Source organism: Curcuma longa, chromosome 8 (assembly GCF_044706935.1).
Source record: "Curcuma longa cultivar G26 ecotype Majalengka, Jawa Barat chromosome 8, ITB_CL_G26_1.1, whole genome shotgun sequence".
Lineage (NCBI taxonomy): Eukaryota > Viridiplantae > Streptophyta > Magnoliopsida > Zingiberales > Zingiberaceae > Curcuma > Curcuma longa.
The window spans coordinates 5,753,101-5,775,265 of NC_133868.1; the positions used below are offsets into that span (position 1 = coordinate 5,753,101).

The window sequence follows — 22,165 nt, forward strand, 5'->3', positions numbered from 1 at the left end:
ATTTTTAAGTATTTGCATAAAATTGAATTAGAGATGCTTGTGTCATTTAATTTAATGTAATAAGTTTGGTTATTCTAACTAATAGTAATTATTAGATCAGTTTTCTCCAACTACATCGCATCTCTCTCGTTAGAAGACGACAAGGGAATAGAAGGGGCTAGTCTTTAGAAGACGACAAGGGAATAGAAGGGGCTAGTTTGATTGTGTGTTAGGGTTTTTAGATACATATAAATTCAAGTTTTGAGCAAAGAGAGAAGAGGTGTTGGGGAGCTAATCTGGCAGCAAAGGAGGATGAGGACTAGTAGTCAATGAAGGATAAAGAGAAGGATTGTGCATCGTGGTCATGACCTTATGATGTGTCATTGTGTGAAGGGGCGGAGCCACGTAGGTAGGGGCCATCGCCGCCCCCCCAGCTTTTTGAATAATACATTAAATAGAGAAGGAGGGCATGAGATTGGCAGTCTGATCGCGCGACCATTTATCGTGGAAACCTGCCTCCGCCCCTATCGTGTCGATGAAAGTTTGACTTACTTTTTAGTCCCACATTGCTTGTAGTTATTAGTTCTTCCTCTGAAAAGTTATAAATTAGTACAAGCTCCGATGTTAAAAACCATGCAGTTGTGTGTTGATCACAAAACGAATTATTCTTTCGCCTTTTACTAAAGAATACCGTGTGATCGTCACTTTAAACAACATATGCTAATTTTTGAAGGGTCTTTTGCCAAAAAGCCCTACTAAAGTAAATAAATTTTGTTATTTCTTTTTTAGAAGAGTTTGTAAATTTTAAGTATTTTCATAAAATTGAATTAGAGATACTTATGTCATTTAATTTAATGTAGTAAGTTTGGTTATTCTAACTAATAATAATTATTAGATCAGTCTTTAGCTGCATCACGTTAGAAGATGGCAAGGGAATAGAAGGGGCTAGTCTGATTGTGTGTTAGGGTTTCTAGATTGATATAAATAGATAGTTCGTTTGAGTTTTGAACAAAGAGAGAAGAGGTGTTGGGGAGCTAATCTGGCAGCAAAGGAGGATGAGGACTAGGAGTCAATGAAGGATAAAGAGAAGGATTGTGTGGTCATGACCTTATGATGTGTCATCGTGTCAATGAAAGTTTGACTTACTTTTTAGTCCCACATTGTTTGTAGTTATTAGTTTTTTCTTTGAAAAGTTATAAATTAGTACAGGCTCCGATGTTAAAAATCATGCAGCTGTGTGTTGATCACAAAGCGAATTATTCTTTCGCCTTTTACTAAAGAATACCGTGTGATCGACACTTTAAACAGCATATGCTAATTTTTGAAGGGTGCTTTTGCTAAAAAGCCCTACCAAAGTAAATAAACTTTGTTATTTCTTTTTTAGAAGAGTTTGTAAATTTTTAAGTATTTGCATAAAATTGAATTAGAGATACTTATGTCATTTAATTTAATGTAATAAGTTTGATTATTCTCTCTCCTTAGGAGACTACAAGGGAATAGAAGGGACTAGTTTGATTGTGTGTTAAGATTTCTTTATAAATGTAAATAGACAGTTCGTTCGAGTTTTGAGTAAAGAGAGAAAAGATGTCGAGGAGCTGATTTGCAGCAAAGGAGGACGAGGACTAGGAGCTAATGAAGGATAAAGAGAGGGTGTTTTGAGTAAAGAGAGAAATGGTGTTGAGGAACTGATTTGCAACAGAGGATGAGGATTAGGAGCTAATGAAAGATAAAGAGAGGGATTGTGCATTGTGTCATCGTGTTGATGAAAGTTTGACTTACTTTTTAGTTCTACATTGCTTGTAGTTATTAGTTTTTCCTCTGAAAAAATTATAAATTAGTGCAGGCTCCAATGTTAAAAACCACGTAGTTGTGTGTTGATCATAATGTGAATTATTCTTTCGCCTTTTACTAAAGAATACTGTGTAGCCGTCACTTTAAACAACATATACTAATTTTTGAAGAGTGCTTTTGCCAAAAAGCCCCACCAAAGAAGACAGAATGTTTGACTTACTTTTTAGTCTCACATTGCCTGTAATTATTAGTTCTTCCTTTGAAAAAATTATAAATTAGTACAGACTCCGATATCAAAAATCACATAACTGTGTGTTGATCACAAAGCGAATTATTCTTTCGCCTTTTACTAAAGAATACCGTGTGATCGTCACTTTAAACAGCATACACTAATTTTTGAAGGGTACTTTTGCCAAAAAGTCCCACTAAAGTAAATAAACTTTATTATTTATTTTTTAAAAGAGTTTGTAAATTTTTAAGTATTTATATAAAATTAAATTAGAGATATTTGTATCATTTAATTTAACGGAATAAGTTCGGTTATTCTAAATAATAGTAATTATTAGATTAGTCTACCTGCTGCCACCTAAAAGTGAGTTTCCAAGAGCTGCTTCTCTAGTAACATCGTAAAAAATTGATGTAGGCTCCGATGTTAAAATTTGCTGTGCTAGCAAAGGATAAAGAGAGGGAGGCGGTAAGCAGTGTTGACTGTGCATCGTGGTCGTGACCTTTGGATGTGTCGATTAAAATTTGGCTTGATTAAAATTTAACTTACTTTTTAGTCCCACATTGTCCATAGTTCTTATTTCTTCCTCTCAAAAAGCTATAAATTGTTGTAAGCTCCAATGTTAAAAATTGATCACAAAGTGAATTATTCATTCGTCTTTTGCTAAAGAATACCTCACTTTCAACCACGTGCCCTAATTTTTGAAGGGTGTTTTTGTTAAAAAAAAAGTCTCATCAAAAGTAAATAAACTTTTGTTATTTCTTTTTAAAAGAGCCTATAAAATTTTAAAGTATTTGTATAAATTTTAATTAGAGAAAATTATATCATTAATTCAAAGTAATAATAAATTCCATTATTTAAAGTAATTAATAGCAATTATTAGATCGGTTATACATATAAGTCATCCCATCTGTAAACATAATCAAACCCATAAAAAAATCTGTGATATTTAATTGGAGCCCAACAATTTCATGAACTAAATCTGCCGGAGAATAGGCGGGCAATGGCGAGATGGGACTTCAGTTTACGGAATCCGTGCATACATCTTTATCCATGTAACGATAGCAAATAAATTCCGATGGAAACTCTCCGGCAGAAAATGTTTCGTTTTAATTATCATTGTCTTTTCAGTTGTTTTACAATCACGATAAAACAATATTGGGCAATCGAATCAACAAAATAATACAGCGGAAAACAAATTGACTAATTTATTTAGATCAAATCGGCGATGGCAAGACAATTGCTGGCGAGCTTGGAGAGCGCGCCGTCGAAGACGGCGAGGGGCGAGGCGATCTGCATCTCAGCGAAGCCATCCTCGCAGGTGGAGAAGTCGTCGACGAGGGCGGAGAGCATGCTGTTGATGGTTCCTTTGTCGCGCGCCTCCACCGCCTTCTCAGTCGCGTCCAGGTTGTCGAACGCGTCGCTGTAGCTGTCGTCGCACACCTGCAGCGTGCTCGCCACCATCGGGGTCGTCCCAGGTTGCTTCAGCATGGCCGCCACCTCACTCTGCGCCGCCACAGCCTTCGCCCGACACGCCGCCATCTGCACCTTCAGAAACTCCACCGCGTCCACGAATGCAGCGGCCTTGGCCTCCGCCACCACCGGCAGGAACTTCTGCGCCGACGACTGGCACTCCTCCGGGTAGTCCGTTTTCTTGCAAAACGCGGCCACCGCTGCGTTTAGCAGGGGAGGCAGCGGGGGGTGGCCGCCGCCCACACCGCCGACGAACGAAATAGCAGCGTCCTGCGGCAGTGGAGTTTGAAGTTGGGGTGGTGGCGCCGGAGAACTTTGCTGTTTGGGTGGCGCCGGAGCGCTTTGAAATTTGAGTGCTGCTACTTCGAAGGTGACTGAGGCGTTGCGAGGCATGCAGACGCCGGCGACGGGGCTGACGAGGAGGTGGGAAGCGAAGAGGCCAAAGAGGAGGAAGAACCGGAAGAAAGCCATGAGGAGGAGGAGAGAAGGCAGGAGAATGCAAGGGAGAAGGGAATCAAAGGGTGGTATTAATATTTAAGATGTGGTGGAGGGAAGGAAACGTATTGGATAATTTGGGAAGGAAGGCCGTTGATCGTCCGTGGAAGTAGGGTTGGCTCGGTTAATAATAGCCGTTGGTCTTCGACTGGAATTTGAAATGACCTTTTAAACCTTAGTCATTATTTAACTTTAGGATCCTTGCTTTTTAAATTGGTGAGTATTTAGCGTTTCAACATTAAAAAAACATAGATGATTTTGATTTTAATTTTTAAATCTATTTAAACCTTGATTTATTATTCTAAAGGACAAATGGAAAAGATACATTGTGAGAGAATTGAGATAATTTATTAGAAGATCATCGTCTGTTTGACGATTTGCAATCCTTAATTTTAATCTTTAAGGTGGTTACATATCATAATTCCTATAACTAATGATGATTCAATATTATTATTTGTATTTAATTTTTTTAAAAATATTTAAATATTTATAAATATGAAAAAAATTTAAAAAGTCACTAATTTATTATGTAATATTCATTTAGAGTGTAAGAGAATTAAAATCTATATAGTTACGTTGTTAGTTCCTTCGATATTAAAGTTATCAATTATGCTTAAGATTTCAAAGAGCTGAAAGATAAAATAGATTATCTTTCATCTAAAATATTATCTCTAAGATTAAATATTTATTTTATAACAATGGTTAACACTAGACAAATTTTACTATAATAGAAAAGATGATATAATTTTGATTTTTTTTGTGATTATCATCATAAATAGTGCAATCAAACGGATTAATCCATGACGACACGAGTCAATCTATCAAAAATTCATCATATGGTGAGGCTACCCCGCTATCTTGATGGATTAGGAAATCTCCAATTCCAATTTAAATTTTAAATTTGGATTGCAATTAGGTAGGTTAAGTTCACGAGTCCTCAAAAAATAAAAAAATATATATAAAATATTAAAAAATTTAAATTTAGTTATGAATTAAGTAGGTTAAGTTCACAAATCTATTGATTTTTCCACTTTTATTTTACATTTTAGAAGAAAAAAAATAAGTTTCTTAATCTGTAGGTAAATCTAAGCCCATTGTGGGTTAATCCGAGAGTCATTGGCCCAAGCAAGTCAATCCACCTAGATCTATTTTAAAATAGATTGATAAAATATCAATTCAACCTATTTAAATTATTTGATGGATGAATCAATCCAATAAACATAATTTAAATTCATGATTCTAATCATGAAAATATTAAAATATGATCTCAAAGCAATCATATAATTTATTGAGATACGTAATCCAAAACATGGGCGGAGCCACAGGGGGCGCCTGGGGCGGTCGCCCCCCCTGCCCCCCCCCCCCCCCCCCCCCCCCCCCGTGTGCAGATGAGATTTTTATTATTAGCCACAAGGAGATGTCCTTTAAGCAAAAAAAAAAAAAAGAAAGATATATTATATTATTATATTAATCAAAGTATGATCTGTAATCCACCGGATAAACATTGGAGTTAAAGTCTTAACTCTTAATCAAATTCTATAATCTAAAATTAATTGCAATAAAATTGACAACAGTTCTAATTTTACTGATTCCATTTCTATGGTGTATGTGCGACTCCACTTGCATCCATTTAGTTAAAAAAAAATTAAATAAAAAGCTCCCCACATTTTCGTATGTTCCCATCTCATTTGGCTCTGCCCCCACCTCATGGGCACCTCACAATTACACGGCATGAGAAATGAGAATGAAGACAAAAAAATCACAAATTTTATTTTATTTTATTTTTCATGGCTTCAACTTTTTTATCATTTGTGGGCCTTTTATTTATTATTTTTTCTGATTAATTTTATTTTCCTTATTGTTATTTAGTAATGTGGCATGAAAAAAATAAAAAATAAAATTGTTAAAGAAAAAAAAAAGGAAATTGAAAGAAAAAGGGCTGGGAAAAAGATAAGAAGCAAAAGAGGGGCTCTAGAACCGTCCATCTCAAGTGCTGACGCATGGATCGTGAAGTTTGACATGGTGATGGTGGCTGCCGCAAGTATTGAGAAAGATATTGCTCGTAGTTTTGATGTCAATTCTGTCGTAGATGAATTTGAGTCTATGAACAAGCGAAGAACGCAACTTAGATTGCGTTGAATGTAACTTATTTTTTAGTTAATTTAAAATTTATTTTATTAGTGTGACAATGCGATGTTAAAATTAAAATAGCCCCCCCTCGATAAAAATCCTGGCTCCGCCCCTGATCCAAAATAAAACAAACTGTATATGATAATTTTATCTGACTCAAGCAGGAACATACAAATGTTTATTTCAACATATATATAATAATAAAAAGCTCACAACTACTCCGACCCAAAGATGCAAAGTAAAAAAAAAATGGAAATCTAGTCTATGATAAAAATATCAAATTGGCTCATCCATCTATCTATTTCACTATCAAATTTAAAACAAAAAAAATAAAATAATTCTTAAATTTTGATCTGGAATGTTTTTATAGTATATATATTATATATATTATATCTTTTAATCAATTTTATATATTCATTGATAATCTTTGTTATATATATAATTTTATTATTGAATAAATTATACTAGTTGATAAATTATCATTGAATATGCCACAAATAATATCTATAAATAAAAAAAATAAAATAAGAATAATAAATATTAAGAAGGTTAAATAAGATTAATAAACTCAACAAGTTAAAAGTGGCATAATCCTATATTAGAAAATTCAAAGTAAATTAGATTGAAAATTTGACTTCAACAGTCTCACGCTAAAAAATTTATTCAAATGAGTTAATTATATCAAATCATACTATTAATATCATTAAAATATTATTAAATAAAAGCTCTCATTGAAAAAAATAAAGTAATTTAAAAAATTAAAGTTACAAAAAAATACTAATGAACCAATGGTTCAAACTGCGATTCAAAATTTTGGTTCGTCAATTTATTTGCGGCTTGACTCGTAAAAGACGTCCAAATGTCCAATAACAATTCCCAGCCCATCGAACCGGGTCAATGCATAATCAGTTCATCGACCCGATTTTTGTTAAAAAAACAGTATGTGATACACTGAGTCATAGTCTTTTATGTCTCCTAGAGTAATGGTGCCACGGTAGGACATCCAAATTGTCATCCAGATACTTGCGATTCAATCTTCAGTTACGACGTATTTACATGAATTTTCCTCCAAATGAGAAACGCAATCAAAGAGATGTTGGACATATATTTATAGGAATTTTCTTCCAAATGGGGAGCGCAATCAAAGGATGCTGGGTGTCTGGGCTGGCACTTGCGTACATTTGCACTATCCTGATTTGAAAAATTTTCATGGGGTCTAGCCGATCACCACCAGAGATAGTCAATAAAACTAACTGAGATTTATCATTTTTTATATTAAATTTAAATAAAAGCTCATATAATTATAATTTAAACTTGTATTGATCATTGCACCCCCAAAATCAATTTTTTCTGAAATAAAAAAAAATTAAATAGGACTAAAAGTTGTTGCCCACTTGCCTAAAAAAAATAAGACATTAAAAAAACAAAAAAAAAAGAAATAAATTTGATCAACATTTTCTTCTACAGAGAAGATCTTCAATCTTTTGACATCACACAAGACTCATTCAACGCGCAGACTTCAATGGCTCTGTCGACCTACACCACCGTTTTAATTGACTGCCATCTTCACCTTTTTACACCAGCAGCCATCTCATGGCTCCCCAATCAACTACGTTCACTAAGTTGCCGCCATGAATCCATTTCACCAAACCAGCCACTGAAAATTTTTTATGTCAATGTTCATGATCCCCCTGTTACGATATACCAGGAACAACTTAGATTTCCAGGGACAACAGTGAGATTCGAGGTAGGCTTTTTAGCCGTCATTTTCTATAATAAGCATAGATAAATGAACGGTCCGCATGCCTAATTATGACACTAGTTGACGGCTGTATGAATGGCTGCTGAACTCCCAGATATGTTAGATATCATGTATTTGTCTTCCACGAGAAGCAATTTCTTGGACGTACGCACAATCCATAAATGTTTTCTTGGAGCTGTTTTTGCCATGGATTTAGGAGAGTTGAAACTTGCGAGAACGTCAGAGAGAAATATTAAATGCATGTAAACAAGGCAGTGAAGGAACCGCTTGCTGCATGATGCTCGAGTTGATCCTTGGCCATGGAAAGGGTGGGCCACCGCAACGCCAACTTGCTTGCAAGCAAACGCAAGCTTCGTGGATGAGGTTTGTCAAAGAAAAGCAGCAGTCGCAGCAAGTTTGAAGCAAAGATTGAGCCTGTAAAAATAGATTCTTGGTACGTTAGTTGATTCATCCCCAAAAGGAGTCAATCCAGCCTTGGTACTGAATCTACGAATCGAGATTTGAATCTAAGAAAGAGGCAAAATGTTGTTTTCGCGAAACCGATTGCAAATGTTTCTGGGGTAGGTTTTAATTTGGATTCTTCTGCCCACAGTTCCATGCTTCCACGAGATTGTGGCGTGTATATCGTTTTCCCACGGTGAAGAAATATGTTGGACGAAATGGAAGAGGGCATTGTGGTAATCTGGAGTATGGATAATTGCCAAGCTTGCGCACAAGAAATGTCAAAGCTTGTTCCTTGATATGAAGAAGTTGCTGCTGCGGAGGTGGTCCAAGGAGCAAGTCCAAAGCACACGTTTTAAACAAAACAAAGAAAGAGGCGGTTTAACAGAGGCTACTGAGCCGCAAGTGGATCGGCGGAGGTAGAGATCGAGAGGTGCTAAGCAAGAAAGAAAGAAAGGAGGCATCTTTGATCTAAAAAGAGCCCATCTTTCTGCAGAAAACACGATCTCTGCTGGGAAAATTGAAAGAGGAACCAGGAAGCCCTTTCCGTGAGAGATTGGGCATTATTGGTGCGAAAAAAGTGCTAGATTCGAGCAGAAAAATCCATCCCTTCATCAGGATCACTACGAACGAGATTCATTGGCGGTGGTGGTCATTTCTTTTGCTAATAATCCAAAAAAATGTCATATTTGATTTGAGAAACTGCTCCTCGCCATTGCCGACGTACATGAACTTCAGTGAACCCTCGCTTTAACAAAAGGAGGTACCTTTGACATTGACCAAGAACAGAAAACCTTATCTCCAAAATTTCTAAGATTTTAGACGACTTTGGATCCTCTCTACTGTCTCTATAGTCGATTCTACCCCTCTTCTGACGCTAAAGGAGCCGCCTTGGGGCGAATGGAGATCTCAGCCGACGAGCTGCTGAAGAAGATCCAGGAGCTGGAGGTGGGGCATGCCCAGTTGAAGCAGGAGATGTCGAGGTTGAGGCCGGTGGATGATGGCGGTGTTCGCCGGTCGGACCGCGCCCGGTCTCAGTCTGTGTCTCCGCAGCGGATGATGCCTCCGCTACAGAGACCGAAGGGTGGAGGCCTCGAAGGAGCTGCACCGGCATGGGGCAGGGTCTCGGGTTCCTTTGGGCACCCGTCAAGGATGCACCGGGAGAGCCGGAGCACGATTCGCTCAGGTGATAGTGCGGTCAACATTGACCTCTCGGAAAGGCAGTGCCTGAATATTTTGCAATCTATGGGGCAGTCAGTCCATATATTTGATCCTGAGTGCAGAATAATTTATTGGTTAGCTATCATCCTCCATAGCTCTTTGATGCTTTTCTTACTCTTTGTTCATAAACATGCTTTTTTGGGTTCCTTTTTGTATCCTTTGACAATCAGTTTCGTGCAATATGTGTAGCTGAAAGTGCAAAATTGTTTCACTTTTGATGGGACATGCACTTCATGCGCACACCTTTTCCTATGAAGTACTCAGTGTCTATCATTAAGTTAGTGCAAGAGTTGCCAGGGTTTCAATTGCATTCTCTTAACCACTCTATATTGTTCTTTAGGTCTGCCCTAGAACTATGACTATCTTGATGGTGAGCCTTTTAAACATATGCTAAGCAGAAATATCCTTTATAAGTCATATAACAGGATTGCCAGGAAGCTATTTGATGATAGATTTATAAATTGCCTGAACAAATCATAATACAAGAGTGTGGTCATTTTTGTTATTTGACACTGCTCAGAATCTTGGTTTGTGAATTTCAAATTGTTTTTAATGATGGTCTTAATTCATTTGTAGGAATCGATCAGCAGAAAATCTTTATGGTTATTCTTCATCTGAAGCTTTAGGGAAGCATGCAATTCAGCTACTTGTTGATGCTTGTGATTTCAACATTGCTGGGAAGATAGTTCGACGTTTAACCATGGGGGAGAGTTGGACAGGAAAGTTTCCTGTGAAGAACAAGCTAGGAGACCGTTTTGTAGTTATTCTCACCAACACCCCCTTTTACGATGATGATGGTAGTTTGGTTGGCATCATTGTCGTGTCAAGCGATTCAAGGTCCTTTCAGGACTTAGGATCCCCTCCAACTTCTACCAATATGCAAGCAGGTAGTGAACCAAGCATATGTTTGATGAATAAGCATGATTCTGATCTTCAGCAGCCCATTCAAGTTGCTATTGCATCCAAAATCACAAACCTGGTGAGTATAACTTGTTGCATTTCTATAAACCTGAAGATTGCATGCCCTAGAAGCACTTCAAAGAACTATTTCTTTTAACAGAATATGGCTATGTCAATCTACGTTCTACTTTATTCTTTCTTGATCTTTAAAATCACCAAAACAGGCCACAAAAGTTACATGCAAAGTTTTGTCGCGGATAAAACTAGGTGAGCACAGTAAGGAACGTGAAAACAGAACTAAGGATGGAGACAGCTGTGATCATGATGCAGCTTCATCGGACCATAAGGAGGATGGTTCTTCTAGTGGAGCTAAGCCTAGCACAACCAAAGAAGTGGTACCTTTCGATGCCTCTGATGCAGTGGAGGAAAAAACTCCTGGAAAAGACGTGAAATCAAATCAGGATGAAGATCAAGGAAAGCCCAGTATCTTCAAGCTCGTAAGCAAGACAGAGTCATTTCTTGCCAATAAGGGTATATCATGGCCTTGGAAAGGGCATGAGGATGATGGTAATGAAGCAAAGAAGCAGTTTGTATGGCCATGGCTTCATCGTGATCAAGAAAATGACAACCATAATTTAGAAGCATCTGAATCTAGTAGAAAACCAGACAGCCAGGTGACTGAAAACAACCAGACATGTAATATTTCTGGATCCTCCTCTCATAATGCAAACAGTGCGAGTAGTATTAGCAGCAATTGTAGCACTAGCAGCGGCACAGTTCAGAGGATGGATATGGATTCTGACTGCTTAGATTATGAGATATTATGGGAAGACCTTACAATTGGAGACCAGATAGGCCAAGGTAAAGATCTTCATCTTGTGATCCATTTGTTTAATAAGTTCGTAAAGAAAGCATATATGTTTATCAGAATGATTCTTTGTGTTGATTGCAACTCTAGCTTTCTTTGTTTACCCTTTGGTTGCTAAGAAGCAATCTAGCTAGAATTGTGATAATTCTTGTTGTATGTGACTGTATTTAAGTTTAATTATTCTCTCTAGGAAATTCCAACTTCAAAGTTCATAAAAGTTCATATTGTTCCCTTCCATTTGTTTTTAATTGTTTACCAGAGGTAGTAATATCATGTCCTACTGAAAGCAAATAGAACATTTTAACTTTGACTGTCTCTATCTTTGTTGTAAAGGTTTTGTTGTTGATTAAAACATTGCATAGTGGTGAAGAGGGATTTAAGGGGTTTGTTAGTATGAACTTTTCCAAATAGGACAATTGAGTCAATAATATGCAAGGTCTGATAAACTTGCTCCAAATGCTTAAGCCCAAATAATAATTTTGTCATAGTACACTGAGCTTTATTAAACCATTACAACTAAACAATAACTTTCAGTATGGTATGATGGCCTCTTTGAGGCCCAGATACTTAGCTCATTTATCGTTGGTATCACGTCAGTACCCATCACAATTTCCCTATCAAAATTGGATCATTTTACCAAGCTTGGGACTAGGTTCACTTTGGTGTCTTTTGTTATAAGTTATAACCGAATCCAAATGGGATTACAGACCCATTGATTTGGTCTATGTGATCCATTAGCTCTAATTGCTTAGGCCCATGTTGTACATTTGTGTAGGCCTTATATACAAAGAGAACTAACCCAATCTCAACTGGTCTAGGTCAAGGTTGTATACTTAAATCTTAATAACAAACATTCTGTGGCCACTTGTTCTTCTCCTGACATGGGCACACTTAGTAGACTTGCATAGTGATATGACAACATTTACAGTTCTACCTACCAAAAGTGTGCCGGTTTACTCCATGAATCCTAAGGTATTCGATGGTACCTTGTTATAGGGAAATATTAAGATAATAATCCAAGTCCCTCTACCTATTTGTATTATTGTTAGTCAATGTAAAAATAAGTAGGTCCATGATATTAATGGTATTTTCATTTAGGTCCATGGGATCATAATCTTCCACTCCAAAATTCTTCCAATTATATTATGGTAAATCAGTTTGTTGTGATTATATTAGACTTTGGTGTGTAAATCTGCTAGGTGATCATTGGAGTTGGCAAATGAGATGAAGATTTTGTTAGATAATACTTTCTTTTTTATAAAGTGACAATCGAACTCTATACGCCTTGTTCTACATTAAAGGCTATGTGCTTGGCTGTTTAATTGTCGTAGTAGATCTTCATTAGCTCTATAGAAGTATGCCCCAACTCAATGACTAACTGATTGTCCCAAATTAGTCGGCTAGAGCCATGACCCTACACTCCCCCTTTGCACTCAACCTTACTATAATAGATTGCTTCTTGCTCTTCTAAGAAGTCATGTTACCTTCCATAAAAACACAATAGTCTAATGTGGATCATCTATCTGTAGGAAATTTGTCTAATTTGCATTAGTGTATTCCATAACCTGTAGACAACCATGGTCTTGCTTTAGCGAATTCTTTAGATATAAGAGAACTCTTAATGTTGGTTCCCAATGATCATGACTGGGATCTCTGTAAACTAAGTAATCATGCTGGCTATAAATGAGATGTCATGTGTTTGTAGCTAGAGGGTAGTTTAATTTCCTAAACCTTAATGGCTACCTTATCCTGGTATCAATTTTTGGCATCAAAGTGTCAATTGGTTTGGTCTCTAACGGATAAGTTTCCTCAAGCATACCAAATACATAATTGCGTTAATAGATGTAAATATCTCCCCTTAGCGATCAATCTTATACCGAGGTTATTCAAGATTCATGAAAGTACATCTTTAATTGTGTGTATCTATGGGGTCATTATCAGGGATGGGATGATAATGTATCTACATAAGCGATAAGGAGGATCATTATTGATTGAGAAATACGATGAAGTAATGAGTGATCCATCATGCTTCTAGTCATATCATACTATATTTAAGAAGAATAAGAGTAGTACTAACTTTTCCAATCCAAGCCCTTAGCAATCACTTCAGCTGGTAGATTGATTTTTTCATAGGGTGCAACTCCTAAAAGATAGACACGAAGGGAGTTCAGTTGATGAAGGAATCAGTAAAAGACAATTGGTAAGATAAGATGAGAAAGAAACTAAGAGAAGTAATTTTAGGTGCTAGAGAAAATGTATTTAGTCTACGCCATTAAATTAAGTGTCCTTAGCTACCGATGGCTCTATGATACCATCAGAACAATACTTAACAATTGCAACCCACTGTAGACTTCTTTAGAAGGAGAGATATTATCTTTCAAGCTTAGAATGGATCAAGTAATGGAGAGAACATTCATCTTCCAACTACTGTAAGAATGGTGAACATTTTTTCTTTGATCATAGACTATTACCCACTAGGATCTGAAGGGCCTTTGGGATATTCAGGAACCACCTGTGAAGCTAAAGAGGACAAAACAACACAATGTTTAAGTGACAGTGAAGCATATGATAATTGCAAGAGAGTGTGAAGTAGAAAACTTTTTAATACCTATAAGCAATAGAGAAGTTCATATCAGAGGCAGGATATAATATGATGGTAGGCAATTGAAGGGCCGGAGAGTCTTAGAAATTATTGGAACATGCTTATGCCTCAGCCTTCAACTATATACCATAAAGGTGGTTTATTGGTAAAGTGGTTGTGTCAGGAGAAGGTATGGCAAGTTATAAATGAGTGGGAATAGGAAACATCTTTTGCACACAGATGGAGAGGGTGAAGAGTTGAAAAATGGAGTGTACTGAAAGAAAATCACAATAATAGATATAAAAGCATGATGTGACTTGGAAGAATAGCAACAACTGTTGTCGAGGTGAGCATCGCTAAGATAGGTATATTTGATGTAACATGTGGATAATTTATCTCATTCAAGAAATACTAAATGGATAAAACTAGCACAACCAGATGCTAGTAGAGGGAGAGAATACGTAGATAGAGAACTTTGAAAAAAAAAAAATCAGTAATAAAGAGCAGAGAAGATATATACAAATTTTAAGATAGCTTATGGTGAGAAGTGTATCCAAAAAGAAAAAAAATGAATTTACATATGTAGTAGTGTATGATCCATCTCAACAAGTGTCGGTTCTTCCTTACTGCTACAACATTCTATTATGGTACGTGGGGGGCAAAACATCAACTATGAAGTTTGATTGTTCATTAGATTCAAGCAGCTTCTGAGATTAATTGACTGTTTGTCTGATTAATGTGTGTATACTGACTGTAAAATTCTTAACATTTTCCAATTAGATGTCCTACTATCACTAGTCATTCTTATATGTTTGTTGATTGTTGCCAACTAACTGCAACATCTCTTGTGTTAGCGCACTTTGTAGAAAGCTTGATTAGAAATGTTAAAATTATCAAACCAGTAGAGATCTGCCTAATAAATGGACTGTTGCTAGCATCAATTTTGTTACAGCTTAAGCTTGTATCACTTATTGTGTATGCCGCCTTCTTCTCCAGGTTCTTGTGGAACTGTGTATCATGCTCTGTGGTATGGCTCGGTGAGCATTTACTTTTCTTTTTATATTTATTAATTAAAATATTGTGTTCCCAGTCACTTCTTTCTTTGTGAGGGAAGAGTTACTTCATGACTTGCTCCTCTAGTAACTTGTATTCTCGATCACTGTCATGGGTGATGTGTATGTTTTCCAATCATGTGGTCTATTTTATCAGCCTAGAAGCTTTAGATATTATACAATTTACTCAATGAGGGCCAAAAATGTCAGATTGTGCAAATTTCCATTACCAATTAATATCATGGCATCGGGAGATCTGATGTTCCAACGACAGTGTGCTTTTCTTATGGGTGGAAACTGTCTATTGTGTTTCTCGCAGGATGTTGCAGTTAAAGTATTCTCAAAGAATGAATATTCTGATGATTCGATAGTTTCCTTTAGACAAGAGGTCAGTGATTGAAACAGAATTGGTTTTATGTATGTTGAAGACACTACATACATTACACATTATCAATATTTGGCACATTGAGAAGCTAGTTGCTCTTATACATAAATGACATTTCTTTTATTTTTCTCTTGCATTAATTAAAACATTAGCCATTATTCTGGAATGCGAAAGGTTTAACTGATTTTCTAGCTTTCTCTCTCATGTTCTTTCATTTTCAGCTGCTGTAGTGTACCTTTCTGTGCTTTGCGAAGCTATACCATAACTTCTTTATCAATCATATGTTTTATATTGATATCATAGTCTAGCTCTCTTGCTTTGATAGTATATCCTCATCAGACCATGCTGTTCCCAACTATTTGTGGTTGACTATATTAATCTTATTCTTTCACCAAATTCTATCCAAGGTTATATTATTAGTAATTTTTAAGTCAAGATGTGAAGTACCATCTTGTCAATCGTTTTGCATGTAGACCAAAGCAGAGAAGGCATTGACATGGATGAATATACTTGTCTGGTCCATGCATCTACCAAGGTTGTTTCATGCTTTGTTATGTTTCAGTATGCTGTGTGAAACACAGAACAATAGACAAGAACCTACCTTGACATTGTTGCTTCTAGTTGCTTGAGATACAGTGCCAACGGGCTTGATGCTGCCGATCAAAGATCTTTCAGTCATTGTGGTCACAAAACACTACCTTCTTACCAAGCAGTGCTAGGGATGATGATGGACAAGGAGTGACCTCAACATCGTTGCTACTAATTTTTGAGACCCATGGGGAGGAGCCTGATGCAACATTTCTCTGCAATTGTTTTGACCATTGAACTTATCTGCATTCTAGCTTATCATTGATCAAGAACACTCCCCTTCTTGTAACCTAAAACTCTACCAATCCAGTAACTTATTAACACATTCATCCAAACTTTTTAACTTGCTATCTATTATCAACCCCCTCCCACCTCTCAATCAACAATGATTGAGAGTGATGGTGGAGGCTATGAGTGCCTGTTACTTCTTTCCTTTCCTCTTCCTATACTCCTGGCCCACCTAATCTTTGTCAACCCTTATCATATACCAAGACTTATGAAAACTAGGACAATATTATGTCCATTAAAGATCGAAATTGGTAATGGAACCAGTATTTTAAACCTTGATTCAGGTTAAGATATTCTTCTATAACTGTAAAAATGCATATGTATATTATATAACTTAGGATTTCAGATGAGATGTTCAAGGTTAGGATATATATCATGTTTATCATGCACAAGGTGGATCAAATAGTAGACTTCATGATAACTTCTTAATATACACATTTCATTCAGCGTGAATATTCATTGGGCAAAATCAACTGCCATAAATCAATATGCTGGGACATAATGCTTGCTTTGGCAATCCTACCAAAGTTTCATACGTGGTTATTTGCAATGACAAATTGTTCTATTTCTTTTATCTGCAAGTGAAGTTCTTTTATTGGAGTAGCTAAATTTCTATGTTTTAACTCAAAAATTGGAGATTTTGAAACTAAGAGATGACGATAGATTTTTTTTTTTTTTTTTTTCAAATTTGGTTCTTGGAAAGGCATTCTCCCTATTCATACTTCCCTTTTAATGTGTCCTTCCTTTCCATTTTTATGTTTTGTGGATGTTTCAGTGTTTGATTGGAACAATAATGTTTTGGTATGGTGCCGGTAGTAAATTGTAGATGAAAAGAGGAAAGAGATGAAGAAGTAAAAGAAAAAAAGATAAACAACTTTTATTTTTTTTGTTTTCCATTTGGAATGCTATAATTTGGACATTATCTTATATGAAGCAAAACTAAAAAAAAACTCAATTTAGCATGCCAAGGAGTGCCGAGTGTTAACATGAATGATACTCGACGCCGAAGACATTGTCTTGGTGCCGAGTAATATCGAATTTCAATAATTTATCAGAACTATACATTTTCAATGTTTCGACCGGCATGGTATGACATTTTAAACAATAATCTGTTGAACAAGCTACAAGATCCTTAGTTTGGCATATATGATAATAAGAAGATTAGATTTCTCAACACTGATTGAGAAATCAGCAGGTCACTTTGGTTTAGGGCAGTTGCACATTTATATCATCAGTTTGTTGCCTCTGGTTTCTCAAGTCTCAACTACTCTTGTGCTCTTGGATGGAGGTTCACACCATTTATTTTTGACTTCCAGTAATTGGCACTTTGACTGGGTCATTAACAATAAACAATAAACTAGCTACCAAACTTCTCAGTTAGAACCTTTAAAGGATTTTACTCATGAATTTATATTTTTGCATAAAATTATAAATTTTGTTCTCAATTTTCTTCTATAAAATTTTGTTTGAATTTCCATGGTCTATATTCTTATCTATCCTATCCAATTTTCACAGTCCTTTTCGCAATATACTGTGTTTGCCAATCTCATGTAGCTTACCATAAGAAGTCCATTAACTGTAGATTTCAATAATTAGCTTAGCTTAGTTTGTGATTGTTGCAATCGTTGCCGTACAGTATGCTTGCTTTGTTTTGAGCTTAATGATGTAGCTTGTTCATTTCCCTAAAGGAATATTATAGACATTTCTCATCATGAAACCACAACTTCAAAAAGGAGATTAGTAGTCAAGACTTGAAAATTCGAGATTACACTTAAGCTCTGGTTCATAATTTCTCTAATTTAATAGCCTTCAAGTTATATGTCTTTCCTATTAAGGAATCTCTTTTCAGATTGGATTTTTACAATCCTGTGAGTATATTATTGATTCTCTCTGATTTATATATTTTTGACTGAATCTGAATATTGTTTTATCTTAAGGTGTCACTCATGAAGAGGCTACGCCATCCGAACATACTTCTTTTTATGGGCGCAGTCACTTCTCCTAATCGCCTTTGCATTGTAACTGAATTTCTTCCACGGTTGGTACTCAACTCTCTATTCAAATCAAAGCTCAAAATTAATGTAAGAATCATTTTGTTCCAAATGTTGTCTCTTCCTTATCAAAAAGTCAGCTAGATAATTCAGCGGCATTATGTCCCTCATATACATTGAGCATGATTATCGAGTTATTTGAAAAACAGGAAATGCTCCACTTTCTGGAGTCTTTAGTCAAACTGAAGTGTGGAAGTACATTTTACTCTTGGATTCTAAGATAGAAAAATATATTTGACACAAATTCCACAAGAGATCAATTTATCAGGATTATAGTATTTGGAAAGAATATTCTTGACCATCTGAAAGCTGTTAGGAAATCAATTTGCACATAGCATTGTGTTAGGAAATGATTCCATTTGATTCTGCCAAAACACTTCCCAAGGTTTCCTTTTTGTTGTCAAAATATCCTCTATCAAATAGTAAGATACCCAAAATATCCTCTATCAAATAGTAGGATACCCATTTTATGCTTCTAAATAACTCATTTGTTATTGACATTCAGTTTTTAAATTCAATAATTTTGAATGCAGTGGGAGTTTGTTCCGCTTGCTGCAAAGAAAAACGAGATTGGACTGGAGAAAGCGAATCCTCATGGCCCTAGATATTGTATGTATGGTTCCTCAATCCAGAATCAAATTGTATGCTTCTGAATTTGAATCCATTTAACTTCACATAAACAGTCATACTGATATTTCTTTCCTAATTGCCTCGCATCTTGATCTATAAAGTATTGGTGGGCATCAATGTTTCTAAAACCAGACTGGACTGGCTGATTCAATCAGTTCAACCAAGATCCGGTGGTAAACCCGGTCCGTTTTATGAAATGGCAACCGGCAAAAACTGGATTAATCCAGTTATAAAATCTCAGAAACCAGTAAAACAGGATGCAATTGGATTTGTGCCCTGGTTGAAAGGCCACAATACCACTTACTGTGTGTCACCTATTCAAAACTTAGCAGTAGCAATTATTTCTTATTCTTTTTGTTTTCCCCCCTACTTTAACTGCTTCACATACACATTTTTACATAATTTTTATCAAATTAAATAAATTATTTATATATTCACATATTCTGGAAAATATATATATTTTTAGATTTTTTATTTTTCATCTTAATTAACAGCTTTTAGTCTTGCATATATAAACTTTTGCTATATAAATATTATTTGTATTGCATTATTTTTTTTGTTTGAATTTGTCTACCTTTAAATATATTTTATTATATATAAGTTTCAAATAGGTTTAGTTATATGTAAGTTGTATATATTTTAAAATAAACTATCTTTTATAATAACAAAATTGTGATATAAATTATAATTATGACTTTCCAAGCCAGCTAATTCGACCGCTCAAACCAACAACCCGATAATATTACTAGATGATGTCTAGTCTGATTTTCGAAACACGTGTGGTCATACTTGAATCTTACAAAGCTTTTTTCCTTTACCCTAGTAGGCATACTACAATCACACAGCTTCATGAACTCCTCTCCTTTTCGATCATTCACTTACCCTATCATTGATATCTTCATTAATATCTCTTGAATAATAAAACATATCTAAAACTCCTAGTTACAACCTTACAAATTGATTGGTTTTATTTGTTAAATAATCAAACTAAAATGAGTGAAGATATTTAGTAAAAGAAATCCACCTTGAGTTGGATGTGTCAAATCATGTGGAAGTTTGTAGGTGAAGCATAATGGTAGGATGGTGGTGGCAGACTATGTTTCTCAGACTCAATTATGATCATCCAACTGAACATGGATCGAGATGTTGGAGACCATTTCTTCGGAATTTTTGATGTCATACTTGGGTTTGGGAGGAGAAGTTTGATATGAATAAAGTATGCATTTATCCCTCAGAAGGTTTAGTCCATCAATTTCCAGTATATGAATCAAAAAAGAACACCTTTCCTATTGTAACTTGCGATATCCTCGCTTGAAAGATTTAGATTTCCAGTATATGAAACAGAGAAGAACAACTTTCCTATTATAAGGTTTGTGTAATCAAATTCTCTTCTTAGTTGTATATGCATTAAAATCCCAAGGTCCAAAATCGTATGCATAGTTCATTCATATTTCTTTTGTGGCTTTTGTAGAAATTGTATGTTTTGATGTTGTTGATGAATTAAGTTGGTTATGAAAATGTTCACATATTGGCAGGCTAGGGGAATGAATTATCTTCATCATTCCAACCCGATAATCATCCATCGTGATCTGAAGTCATCAAATTTATTGGTCGACAAGAATTGGACTGTCAAGGTAACTTTGCATCAAAATGGCAATAGCTCATCCTACTTTGTACAGTCATATAAGCCTCTATTAGTTACCTATATTTGCAAACAGGTTGGTGATTTTGGGCTTTCGCGCCTGAAGCATGAAACTTATTTGACCACCAAATCTGGAAAAGGAACGGTAGTGACACTCTGATAGATTCTATTGTTATACTGTACTCTTAAACAGTTATTCATGATCCAAACTGTTTTTCTTTGTATTTAGCCTCAATGGATGGCTCCAGAAGTTCTTCGAAATGAACCCTCAGACGAGAAGTATGATCAGCTATTATTCTGCTGGCACTTTTGGCCGATCCATCTTCTTTTTGTTGTTTAAACTAATGTTGTTTTTTGTGTTCTCTTGGAAAAATAGGTCGGATGTATACAGCTATGGTGTGATATTGTGGGAGCTTGTTACTGAGAAAATCCCTTGGTACGATCTCAATTCGATGCAGGTGAGTATCATTTTGTTGACATGTACCTTTTGCTGGTTGCCATTTTTCATACTAGGCGGCGATATTTCGTTGAGAAAATCTTTAATACACTTGGTGAGCTAATGAAGAAGTATGTATTAGATGTATGATGACAAGATTTAAATGTTAACAAGACCCCAAACGATACAACAGATCTCTGTGAAACAAGTTTGGAGTTTATAAAACATTTAACTTGTATGTTATTACAGTTTCATGAACAGAAGAATCGGTAGTGTTTCGGTCTAGATCCTATTTCCCCTAAGAGTTCTGTGGCCTGACTTTTTTGATTATCCAGGTCATTGCGGCTGTAGGGTTCATGGATCAAAGGTTGGATCTACCAGCAGATCTGGACCAGCAATGGGTATCGATAATTCAGAGCTGCTGGCAGAGGTTAATTCTTGGTCTATAGATGTGTTATCATTCATAACTGAACACCTTATTGATTTCTCATCCTCTTTTTGCTTGCAGCGAACCGAAACTCAGACCAACTTTCCAAGAACTTATCGAAAGATTCAAAGATTTGCAGAAACAGCATGCCGCACAGGGTCACCCACCGCGTCCTGCGTCCGGTGAAAATGCTTCTGGTACTGCAAAATTGAGCTTTCAGGACCAAAACAAGACCCCATGATTTGCAAACAAGAAACAGAAAATGCCACACTTGGGAGGATCATTCAAGCCTTGAACCATTGAACAATGGTCCTTGAAACTAAGAACAGTTTCGCTAACTGATTATCTTCACAGATCAGCTTCATGTTAGTTGGACCAGGCATTGCAAAGTTTCATGATCTGGGAAAGTTGGGCGCCGATCAAATAATATATTGTTCGAAAAAAAGCCGCCATTGGTGTGCTAACCACAAGACAAACATTCACCAAATGGAATCTTGAAGCTTTGCGGAGAAAAGGGTGTTTGTTTATCATTGAGTTCCTATCTTTATAGAGATGAGATCATAGTAAAAGTTCTATTTCTCCTTCTACGAAATATTGTACAACAAAGAGATGACTATGTGACTTGTTCTTTTTACAAAGGTGAGGAAAGAAATGAGTTGTTGTTGTTTTTATTAATTTTTGATTGGTTCTATATTGTCAAGGTAGTAATCAATCACTCAAGCCAGACAAGTTGACTGAATCATTTGTCGATTGGGTTAGATGAGTTGGTCGACCTAAATGAGTCGATTGGTTTAGTAAG

At 35.9% G+C, this 22,165-nt stretch overlaps 2 protein-coding genes and 4 non-coding genes across 7 annotated transcripts; 5 read left to right on the forward strand and 1 right to left on the reverse strand.

Annotated features, from left to right (window-relative positions):
* Positions 1-616: 616 nt before the first annotated feature.
* On the forward strand, positions 617-733 carry LOC141834219 (U5 spliceosomal RNA). Its single transcript, XR_012602276.1, has one exon. It is a non-coding gene; the product is annotated as a U5 spliceosomal RNA (small nuclear RNA).
* A 477-nt stretch (positions 734-1,210) lies between these two features.
* LOC141834220 (U5 spliceosomal RNA) lies at positions 1,211-1,326 on the forward strand. Its single transcript, XR_012602277.1, has one exon. It is a non-coding gene; the product is annotated as a U5 spliceosomal RNA (small nuclear RNA).
* A 518-nt stretch (positions 1,327-1,844) lies between these two features.
* LOC141834229 (U5 spliceosomal RNA) lies at positions 1,845-1,960 on the forward strand. Its single transcript, XR_012602285.1, has one exon. It is a non-coding gene; the product is annotated as a U5 spliceosomal RNA (small nuclear RNA).
* A 116-nt stretch (positions 1,961-2,076) lies between these two features.
* On the forward strand, positions 2,077-2,192 carry LOC141834223 (U5 spliceosomal RNA). Its single transcript, XR_012602279.1, has one exon. It is a non-coding gene; the product is annotated as a U5 spliceosomal RNA (small nuclear RNA).
* Positions 2,193-3,105: 913 nt separating this feature from the next.
* On the reverse strand, positions 3,106-3,879 carry LOC141832812 (uncharacterized). Its single transcript, XM_074720190.1, has one exon. The coding sequence runs from the start codon at positions 3,860-3,862 to the stop codon at positions 3,209-3,211; it is 654 nt and encodes a 217-aa protein (XP_074576291.1). The 5' UTR covers positions 3,863-3,879; the 3' UTR covers positions 3,106-3,208.
* A 4,753-nt stretch (positions 3,880-8,632) lies between these two features.
* On the forward strand, positions 8,633-22,033 carry LOC141833126 (uncharacterized). Of its 2 annotated transcripts, XM_074720509.1 has the most exons (13): positions 8,633-9,592; positions 10,095-10,497; positions 10,643-11,279; positions 14,864-14,904; positions 15,239-15,307; positions 18,118-18,218; positions 18,765-18,840; positions 20,397-20,495; positions 20,580-20,648; positions 20,733-20,782; positions 20,880-20,961; positions 21,275-21,369; positions 21,448-22,033. In XM_074720509.1, exons 1-13 carry the CDS (start codon positions 9,198-9,200, stop codon positions 21,605-21,607), a joined length of 2,277 nt encoding a protein of 758 aa, XP_074576610.1. In that variant the 5' UTR covers positions 8,633-9,197; the 3' UTR covers positions 21,608-22,033. The 2 variants fall into 2 exon arrangements, with proteins under 2 accessions (XP_074576610.1, XP_074576609.1); XM_074720508.1 differs by having other exon boundaries at positions 20,397-20,648.
* The last annotated feature ends 132 nt before the right edge of the window (positions 22,034-22,165 follow it).